We start from the raw sequence: 10,780 nt of genomic DNA, 5'->3' as shown, positions 1-10,780 counted from the left end.
TGTTTGATTAATTTTCTGAAAGAAAATTATTTTTTACTAAAAGGACCAATTTCATTTTAACTGTGATCGAACACGCTTTCCGCTTACTCTAAGTTTTAATTCTATTGCGTTATACTCTTCGAAAAATACCCCCTCCGATACCAACAAGCGTCATTGATGACATGGTGAACATCGATTGAAACTAAAACTCTGATATTAGCAGCGAAAGACAACGACGCCACCAACAGCGGTAGATGGCGCTACCGCTGGCAGCGGCGGATGTAGTAGTAAAGGCATCAGAAACTTTTTCCTCAAAAGAACCTTAGGTTCTAGATACCATGTTAAATATAGTGAAAAATTATGTTTGGAATTTATTCTTGTGTTAAATACACATAAGATTATCTATTTATAATAGCATAAATATAAACTAAACTCAAAATACCAATAAAAAATAATAACAAACTAACTAAAAATAAAAGATAAATATAAAATAAAAATAATATATCTAATATAATCAAAATTCTAAAACGAAGGAAAAATACCTTAAAATATCAATGAATCAATCTTGTAATTATGTGAAAAGATAAATACTTTTTTCAATATAAAAAGAAACTATAGAAAATAGAAGAATATTAATAAATTTATTACATTAAAGGTGTTTTAATAATTTAAAATGATATCTGTAACAAATTTTGACCAATAATTTTGTAATAAATTTTGACCAATAATTTTAGTGGAATTAAAATAATATATTCAAAATTTATATATTAAATTATTGTCACTAATACAATAAAAATTAATATATAATTTAGTTCACTAATACAATAAAAATTAATACATAATTTAGTGTAATTGTAACTACAAAAGAAACAATAATTAATCTATTCTTTAAAGGATTATTTTTCGAATAGTTTCCCTTTTATATTTTTAAAAAATTAATCTATTCTTTTCTTTCTTCGTCAATATACTTAATTTTAAAGAAACAAATTTAAGATTAAAAATTAATTTATCACATTCTAATAAAAAATTGAAAATTATTAATATATATATATATATATATATATATATATATGATAATCAAATCACAATTAAACAAATACTTTTAGAACAAAAATAATAAATTTGTGTCTAAATTCCTTTATTTCATATGAATATAATATATAAAAAACTCGAAATGAAAAAATATATCTTAATAAATATTTGTATTCTTTATTATATTTGGTTTTATGTTTTGTTATTTATTATGATTAAATCTTATGCTTTATAAAAGAAATAAAAAGACACCTGTAATTTCCATCAATTTCCAATATATATTACAAACAATTTAAAATATTTCAAGAAATTTTGAAAATTCATAACATATATACATATAACATGAACAATTTTAAAAAATTGTGGGTCAACAAATGTAATCATACTTGCTCTCATTTCTTTCCTTAATTTAAAAATCCGATATTATTTTTACTAATGAATACATTTATTTATAAAACTGAAGACAAAAATTTCGACAATAAAAATAAAGAAAGCTGTTCACCGTGGTTTCACTAATATTCAATCATTCATCTACACATAAATAGAATTTAGGGTGACAGGTATACTTTACCAATTCCAGAGAAATTAGAATAAATAAAACCAAAATGTTTGAGAATGAGGTACATATACGTACATAACTGCAACCATTCAAATACCTTACCACCAAGTCAATAAAGTACCAAATGAAAAAGTATTTGTAAGTTTCAACTTTTCTCATACCAATCTTTCAAATACCTACTCTGCCCTCAGTAGATAATTAAGGATTTAAAAATAAAATAATTTATGCAGTAAAGTAATTTTCATTATTATTATTATTATTTACAATAAAATTAATATTTTTTACAATAATTATTGTGATGAGAGTGAAGTATTAAAAGCACACAAGAGAGTTTATAAACTAATCTAATTTTATAATTTTTAATAGAATGAGTTGTCATTTATTTGACACATCTCAGAAGAATAATGGTATACATTCATTTTGATAGAGTATATGAATAAAGTAAACTTTTGTATTTTTTAAAGAAAGAAGAAAATAAGATGTAAATAAAGATAACGTAATAAAACAACAAAATTGCATAATACGTTCCTCGTACTGAACGAAACAAGAAACTGAGGATGTTCAATTGACAACCCTGCAATTACTTCTGATCTCACCAGCAGTTCCAGTGAGAGGAGTGATATCACCCATCTTAATCATGGCTTCACCAAAATCACCAAAAAACGCAGCATTATTGTCGCTGTAAATTCTGACCAAAGGGTCTTGAGAGCCACCATCGAAGAGTACTTGATCTGAGATGAGAAGGCCTCGGCCAGCCACCAGCTCGGAGAAGTAGTTGTTGTCGAAACGAATGGGAGTTAGGGAGTCCAGAGGGGACAAGTCGGTGTCCCCACCGGAGGAAGGGCAAATGCTTCTTCTTGACGCGGCGAAGCTGGTGTCGATGTTGGTTCCGTTGTAGATGCGAGCTCTGAAAAACTGGCACTGCGCTTGGCCTATGCTATGGCCGCCGGAGAGCACGGTGAGGTCACGCGCGCTCAAGCCTTTGGCGGCGAAGGCGCTGATGAGTGTGGGAAGGTCGGAGAAGGGAGAAGGGAGTTGGGCGTTGGCTGCGCTTTCGCTTGCTGTTGTTGCGTCTCTTCGACCTAGAGCCACTGTCCATGAAGGTCCTCCAAGCTGTCATTTCAGAATATTATTTGTAATTTGGTTCATCATTTAATCTAATTAGCTTTTATTTAACAAGTGTTTGATTTTAATGTGATATTAGATAGGATAACGATAAATAGACAATATTTTTTTTTAAAATATTTAAATATCATCGTACGTGTCATTATGTGATTGGTTCAAATGACACAATGACATCATCATAGACCAATCACACAAGGACAGATATGATAATGTTGAAATATTGTACGTTGTTTAAGTATCTTTATCCTGTTATGTACATAAAATAGGGTTGAATTGGTGAGGAAAAGGGGTGAGTGAAAGCTAAAAATGGATGACACAGGAGAAGACAAAGGTTTGGTGGTACTGGTGTTTCTCAGGTTTTTAAAAGGGAAGATAATAATGAGTGGTTCTTCTCGAGAATGAGACAAGGCTGACACCACACTTTGATTGCATCAACCATTATCCCTTCTTCTTTTTTCTTTTTCTCTTCATCAATTATTGTTCTGTGTCATGCATTCTTTTGGGTGAAGGGGACCCCACCAAATTACAAGAGTTGACATCCTCATCGATCACAAGCCCATGCCAAAATTCACATGTTAGGAAAAATACAAACATCAACTTAGCTTAACCTTCTGATCAGAATGATTCAACCTTCAAATCTCATTCCAACCCTAATAAAAGAAATAGGAGAAGAGATGGCTCACCAGAACTACTCCATCTCTTGCTGCAAGTGCCAGAATATCAGCACAAGAGACAATGCCATTGCAGGCAGCTTCAACCTTGCTTTTAATGCCATCTATCACTTCGTAACCCCTCACTGAATTTCTGTTTGGTGCTGCATTTTTCTCACCAACAAATGTGCCAGTGTCATCCAACAAAACTGATGCATCGCAGCCCTGAAAATGTTACTAAGATTAAGCAAACCATGTATGCATACAATGTTATTTTTACTAACATCATGTAAAGTTTGAATGCTACGTTACTTCTGCTAATATCAGTTTCACATTTTGTTACATATATATGTGTATGGTAGTATTAAAGAAACAAGAAAGTGTGTTCTTACATTCACAAAACAATCGTGGAAGAACAATCGGAGTATAGAGGCTCCAAGTCGAGGTTCTCCATTGATGGCTTGCTCCATTGAATTTCTGACAATGGTTTGAAGATTGGGACAAGTTTTATCGTAGAAGTTGGTAGAAAGTTGTGCATTGGTTGAAGAAGAAAGGAGAGAAAGAACAAAAAAGAGGGTACGTGAGAAGTGTGTCATCTTTCAAGCTTTATTAAGCCACAAATAATGATTATTGTGTTGTGTTAGAGGTGAAGACGGTATGCAATATATAGAATGTTGGTGCATGCAGACACAGCAAAATTTGGAAAAAAAAAAAAAAAATCTACCAAATTTCAAATTTGGCTGCTCCATACATGCTTTATTTTAAATAAATAAAAAAGAAAATTCGGCAAAGACCAATGAGATAAAATATCACAGTGCAATTGTTAGGATAAATTTAACTTCAACCACAAATATTAGAAAGATTCTTCACTAGTCAATATGGTTTAATCAGAGATAAAAGATACATTCCAAAAGTTTAATATTGAAAAATAAAAATCTTTATATTAATTTTGATTCGAAATCTGCCGAGTAACATTATTTGATCAGTCTTATCATCATGAAAGTATAGTTTACTTTGGAATCTTGTCCAATTTTATTTTTAACAAATATATTAAAAGATGAAAGAAAATATTTAAACGGAACTTTACTATATAGCCATCCCATTACTAATCGGCTCATAGTATATAATTAAATATTTAAGTGTGGTTAATTTTTAATTAAATTAAAAATCTTCCATACTAAAAGTTAAATAACATCATAAATATACTGTTTCAAACGCCCTAATAAGAAAAACACGTGTTAAAAAGAGCTTGTTATTTTAAACAATTTACATTGATTTATACAACGACATCTAAATTTTATTATCTTTTCATTTATTACTTAATTACTATTATATTTTAAATAACATCAATAAATATGTAACAGATTTTTCACATAATGTCTTCCATTTTAAGACACGAGTTTAAAATTTAACTCAATCTTTCAAAAAATTAAATTTTAAAGCAAGATTTTTAATTATATCACTTGTATATTTTATTTTAGTCACACAATATGTTCTTACATAGAAGACTCGATATCTTTACTATAAAAATAGACATTTGATGTTAAATACGAAATTAATTTATAAAATGATGTTTTACACTTCCCTTTATATACTTTAACCAATGAGATTAATGAAGAAGACCATGATAAAATCGCATAAAGTATTCTTAATTTATATGGATGTTGCCTCTTTGGTTTTCCAACTTTTATCTTTATTTAATTTATTATTATTTGATGAAAGAAGATGCATGATTGGTGTTACTTTACACGTCAGTAACATGTATAATTCAGAATATAGTGAACGCAAAGATGAAGCAAAAAAGAAAGAGCTTGAATCACTCACCACCCATAAAAGCGATTCTAATCATAACCATGAATGTATCCTTTTTAGGAGAACAAAAAGCTGGGATCTGTTTGACCAGTTTTTACAAGTTGCATATGCACATAAAGCACTTCTCAATCTAACTTCAATTACATTTGGTTAAGTCAAACACATCTTTGTCTAAATCAGTTGTTTTGTCAAATCAAAATTAACCAAACAAATGATAATAAAAAGTGGGTGTAGTTCACGTTTCTGAAAAATAAAATAAGTTGGTTGTTTGCTCTTTTCTAGTGCATCACATTCATATGAAAAATGGTTTGTAGAACTTTTAATAAAGGTTGACGAAGGTATTTATGCATAAAAATTCAATGATTTGAATTTCTATGATATAAATGATTTGACAGGGAACTTGCAGTCACATTATAGTGAAATTGTCACATAGATAAATAACTTAAAAACAATAAATATACCTTACCTTGTCTTTTTTTTTTATAAATAAACGAAACAGTTTGCACCATTCTTTTAGGCAAACAATGTTCAATAACTACATTTTCCTGACAGATTAAAAATGGCTTAAACTTTCCAGACGTCGACATGACAATGACAGGGGTTTAGGAACACAAGGATATGGAGTGCTAGTCAAATGTAGGAAAACAAAAGTTTAAACACGGTTTCTTATTAACGTACTAGAAACAGAAATAGGGTTGAATATTTGAGAATCTTAGGAGCATTTCGTCAATCATACTTACGTATTTAACCAAACACGCTCTAATTATTTCCCTAATGATACCTTCAAATAGCCTTCAGTTTTTTATCCTTTTGCCATGATCCACTAACACCATCAACCTTCCAAAGAAAACTATGCCTCAGTAGTAACTACATGAATGGAAAAAGTCGTAGGAGGGGACAATAAGATGATGAATTAATTCCGAGGCATGTTCAATTGCTTTCTCTCTCTTTCTTTTTTCTTTGTTTGCCTTAAAGGATACAATAATTGATATTTGAAAACCATAATGATTAGTAAAGCACCAAGCAACCAACCATCAATTATGGGGAGACTTGAAAAGAGATTCTTATACAGAACTTGAGATGAACAAGTTTTAATCTTTCATCAATTTGAACATTAGCATTAAACCCACCATTTTTTTTCCTCACCAAAATGTATCGCATTGTTCAAGATTACAAAGAAACGGCAACTAATACCAAGCATACAGATACAAGTTAGGTGAGCATTACCTATCCATCATTTAAATGTCGATAATATATGTTACATGCACTAACTAGATGTTGGGCCGGGGGACAACGTGGGAGAGTGGAAACTAGAGCAGCTTCCCACCTTTGAAGGGGACCTTTGAGTCTTAACCAGTGGAACCAATGACTGCACGACATCTGCCATGAGAGGACGATAGTCTGCCTCGGGTTGCACACACATTGCAGCAATTGCAGCCACCTGGACAACCTCTTTCATAGAGTATTGTCCCTCCAATGAAGGATCCATAATCTTTACCACCTTTTCCCTATCAGTCAAAAGAGGCAGAGCCTAAACACATCGCACATGCAAGTTTGTTAGAAAAAGGAAGTGCTAAGATTGGTGGAAATAAAAAATGATTAAATAACTATCAACAAGCAGTACAGAATCAACGTAGAACTTGATTTGTGGAAAGAAGTAACAAACGCACCCAGGAAACAAGAACACCTTCTCCGGGAGGTCTCTTCATATCTACTGGCACTCGGCCAGTGAGCAGCTCCAAAAGTACGACACCATAACTGTACACATCTGATTTTGTGGTTAAATGCCCTGTTAGTGCATATCTGCACAAACAAACATTGAGAAACACAAAATTAGTTTTTCATGAGATGAATTGTTCAAAGAAAAACTCTTGAAATAAGAATGAAGATTACACAAAATGACCAAAACAAGGTAAGGTTTCTACTCAGGGGCAACATATCCTTGGGTGCCCAAAACTCGAGTTGAAACATGACCACCAGCTCTATCAGGTCCCAGCTTTGCCAATCCAAAATCAGAAACTTTGGCATGAAATTTCTTATCCAAGAGGATGTTACTGCTCTTAAAATCTCTGTGAATAACTGGGGGACTGACATGCTCATGAAGATATTCTAACCCCCTAGCAGCTTCAAGTGCTATTCTTAATCGAGTTTCCCAATCCAACTTTATGGGTGTAATAATAGAATCTACAAGAAAATCAATTGATCAAAACCAACTCAAACATACAAAATAACTGACCAAAAAAATAGCAAACATGGCAGCAGACACAACACTCTTGGACATTTTATATTAAATACCCCTCTGATGAAAATTTCAAAAGAAAATAAGGGTAGACAAAACAACATGATTTTTTTTTTATCTCTGGAAAGTGTAAAAAAATATCAATAAAAATATGGAATAACAAACAATTATAACATTCTCCAACATATCATTGCAAAAATTTGTTTTCATGGTATCAGTAAAGATAATAAGCACAATTTTTGCTCCAGGTTCTGGCAAAATTCTTATAATAGCTAAAATAGACAAACTAAAAATAGAAATTATTTTGAAACAAACTTTATGCCATACATGACCCATCAAATATTTCCTTTTATAGTGTTCAATACACCTAGAGATTTAGAGGGACGTATTGCAACTTATTGGAGGATGTGTAAAATCAATCAGGAGGTAAATTTCTCTTTTCTAGCAAGATTGTCAATTATACATAAACTGACCAACTTAAGACCTTTCCTCAAAGAAGATCACATACAAATTACTTACGCACCTACGAGCTATCTATGTAAAATGTAGACATCAGAAAAAGCAGTACCAAATCGAACATATAATGTAAATTAAGATTGATATAACATGGTTATCACTTCAAGGCCACTATGCATATTGTGTAATATGCGAGGAACATAGTTCGATGTGTCACTTTCAACCCATAGTCATCATAAACTTTACAAGGGAAGAAAAACCCTTTCAGATTGAAGAAGTTCGGAAAAGTGAATGCAAAAGCGAGAATTTTATGAAAAAATTTCTTTGCTTATATGGACATGCCATTCAATTTTACACAACAGAACAGAGGAATGTATGTAAGGAATCAGTTACTCAGAGTACCAAATGTAATGGTCAAACTGGGTACACGCTGGCAGGCTGTTTCCATTCAACAATTTCATCAATTTAAATCAAATTTTCAATACTGCAAGATTAACATATTAGTCTATCCTCATATATGTTTCTAGCTAAGTGTTACTCATTCAAACAAAAAAAGGTTTTAAGGAAGTTTTTCTTGTTCCGACCCCTCTATAGAGTAAACAGGTTAAGTATATAGCAAAACCCGAGACTGTTACATCAAAATTCCATAGACATATGACAGATCCACCCATCATGAGGATTAGAGTCTTGACTACTGTCTGTCAAGTATGAAAAGTTATTAGTAATTCGCAGCATTTTAAATCAGCAAAGAATAAAAGCTTTATAGCAAATATATATTTCATAACTTACTGTTAACAGGATAAAGATGTTCCTGCAGTCCACCATTAGCCATAAATTCATACACCAGCAATTTATGATTACTATCAGAGCAGTATCCAAGCAATGCCAGCAGATATGGTGAATGCAACCGGCTTAGCAATTCCACCTACAGTGACATGAAAGCAACCAATTCAATTCAATTATCAAAAAGAATTGGCTTCCAAAGACATATATAGGGTATAGCTATTTAATTCACTGATTCAGCCAAAAAGCGTATGATTTAAAAATTTAACTAATTTGATTACAAGGGAAATCAAACGCATAAGTATGAAGAACAATGCATTCCTTTCCCATACTCTCTAGAAAAGAAGCAGCGCTGGTCAAAATGTTCTAAGAAGTAACAGACCTCTACTTTAAATTCTTCTTCCCCCTGCTTTCCAGCTTGATCCATGAATTTAATGGCAGCTTTCCTGCCATTATTGAGCACTCCCCGGTAAACAAGTCCAAATCCACCATGACCAATGACATTCGACTTGCTGAAGCCCCCTGTTGCAGAATGCAGCTGCTTGAAAGTGAACACCTGCAGTCCTTTCTCGGCAATAACTTGCAGATTTGCAAAGTCACTATTCTCATTAAGGTTTGCGTCTTCAACTAATATAAAATCAAGCAAAATCTGCCAGTAAGTGGGACCTCAATTTACTAAAGTAAAGTAGAAAAAAAAAAAGTAAAGATATAAAGTTTTAAAGTGAAAACACAGAAAGAAGTTACTTTCAAATCATTCAGTTGAAAATCTAGGAAAAAAAAGGAGGAACATAACAACACTGAAAGTACTCCCCTTTCCCTTCTAATGAATACTCTAAAACAATATAGATGAGAATTAATTACACCCGGTAGAAAAAAATATATACATGAATATCAATGAACTGGCAGTATTAATATTGTCTGCATTATACTTACTATTTTTACAAGTGTCGAGATTGATAGGTGATCATTAACCAAACTAATTAAATGTAAATACAAAGGAAATACACGGATGAACTTGGCTTGAATAGGTAATTTACATTTTCTTTCCTTGCTTTCACGGATAATTAAAATAAAATCATATTATTTTTACTTTGTTCAGTATTTTCAAACAGTTGGATAGGAAAAAAATGGTATTTTCACCGTTGTCAATTTGTTAATATTCGTCTTTGTTGAGAACTGAAAACAGAATAAAAAGACGGCATCATTTCGTAATTATTTGTGAATCCATGAAGGAATTTTTTTGAAAAAAAGATCATAACAACCCAATTTTATCAGAATTTCCAATAGGCCCAAATCCTGGAGAGGGAAAACATAAGACTAGCAAAATCTCAATCAAAACAGAATAAAACAACACATGAGATACTATAGCCTACTATCGGTGCGCTAAATCTAACACATCCCTTCAATCAGACGAAACCACACCGTAATCAAAACTAATCTACACATGACAATAAATTATTAGACAGACCAAAACCACCACCTGACAAGTCTTCATGTTGTCAAGTCTTTAAATTTTCAAACTCGCATAAAAGAATTAACAAGGATAACTCACACGTCAACTAAAGATTATTAATTTTTTTCATAAACAGAAAAACTCAAACTGTATAATAAATTCTCCTACATGACACCTAAATGAATGTTATTAACTTTTTTTCATAAACTGAAAAACTCAAGTGCATGTTAGTACAGAATGGTCAGTAACAGTTCCATCGAATAACCTCAGGCATTTGCAGAAGAACACAAAGCGAACATTGAAGTTCAGCACATTTCCGAAAGAGAGCCAAACCTTTTTTGAGGCTTTTACGGCGGTTGGAGACCTTGTTGAGGATGTAGCAGTAGTAAGCAAAGGCAACGAACAAGGCAAAGATGGCGAGAGAAGCGAGGACCAAAATGGCGATGAGTGCAATCTTGGCCTTCCTTCTGTAGTCATAATCTTCGTCCATTTCGAATTCTCTGAGATGCAAAAACCCTAACCCTAGAAATGGTTAAAGCATAGTGGCAATGCGAGAAGCAGCGAAAATGGTTAAAAAGCTGCGTCGGAGCTTCGATGTTGGAAGACACACTCTGACTTGGCTCACTCTCCCTCCCTCTGCCCTTTTACTCTGCCGCCTACAGTGCTGATACTGACACATTTCTCTTTTGCAT

At 32.4% G+C, this 10,780-nt stretch overlaps 2 protein-coding genes across 2 annotated transcripts; both read right to left on the bottom strand.

The window, feature by feature from the left end:
- Positions 1-1,984: 1,984 nt before the first annotated feature.
- On the bottom strand, positions 1,985-4,062 carry LOC106778597 (peroxidase P7). The gene is made up of 3 exons (XM_014666568.2): positions 3,738-4,062; positions 3,379-3,570; positions 1,985-2,683 (listed from the first exon to the last, which is right to left on the bottom strand). Exons 1-3 carry the CDS (start codon positions 3,939-3,941, stop codon positions 2,132-2,134), a joined length of 948 nt encoding a protein of 315 aa, XP_014522054.1. The 5' UTR covers positions 3,942-4,062; the 3' UTR covers positions 1,985-2,131.
- A 2,107-nt stretch (positions 4,063-6,169) lies between these two features.
- LOC106778596 (probable serine/threonine-protein kinase PBL7) lies at positions 6,170-10,742 on the bottom strand. The gene is made up of 6 exons (XM_014666567.2): positions 10,422-10,742; positions 9,018-9,262; positions 8,642-8,777; positions 7,083-7,341; positions 6,828-6,960; positions 6,170-6,688 (listed from the first exon to the last, which is right to left on the bottom strand). The coding sequence occupies exons 1-6, from the start codon at positions 10,576-10,578 to the stop codon at positions 6,425-6,427; spliced, it is 1,194 nt and encodes a 397-aa protein (XP_014522053.1). The 5' UTR covers positions 10,579-10,742; the 3' UTR covers positions 6,170-6,424.
- Between the last annotated feature and the right edge of the window lie 38 nt (positions 10,743-10,780).

Source organism: Vigna radiata, unplaced genomic scaffold (assembly GCF_000741045.1).
Source record: "Vigna radiata var. radiata cultivar VC1973A unplaced genomic scaffold, Vradiata_ver6 scaffold_23, whole genome shotgun sequence".
NCBI classification, from domain to species: Eukaryota; Viridiplantae; Streptophyta; class Magnoliopsida; order Fabales; family Fabaceae; genus Vigna; species Vigna radiata.
Note: the sequence above shows the minus strand (reverse complement) of the source record. Positions and strands in the feature narration are given on the sequence as shown.

Bases quoted from the DNA above. Each gene is read 5' to 3' on its own strand.
- LOC106778596 (XM_014666567.2), bottom strand. From the start codon at position 10,578: ATGGACGAAGATTATGACTACAGAAGGAAGGCCAAGATTGCACTCATC. The intron at 8,778-9,017 runs GTCTGTTACTTC...ATGTCACTGTAG, and splicing joins AAGAAGAATTTAAAGTAGAG to GTGGAATTGCTAAGCCGGTT. The intron at 6,689-6,827 runs GTGCGTTTGTTA...CGATGTGTTTAG, and splicing joins AAGGTGTTCTTGTTTCCTGG to GCTCTGCCTCTTTTGACTGA.
- LOC106778597 (XM_014666568.2), bottom strand. From the start codon at position 3,941: ATGACACACTTCTCACGTACCCTCTTTTTTGTTCTTTCTCTCCTTTCT. The intron at 3,571-3,737 runs GTAAGAACACAC...TAACATTTTCAG, and splicing joins TCCACGATTGTTTTGTGAAT to GGCTGCGATGCATCAGTTTT. The intron at 2,684-3,378 runs GTGAGCCATCTC...CTGAAATGACAG, and splicing joins CAAGAGATGGAGTAGTTCTG to CTTGGAGGACCTTCATGGAC.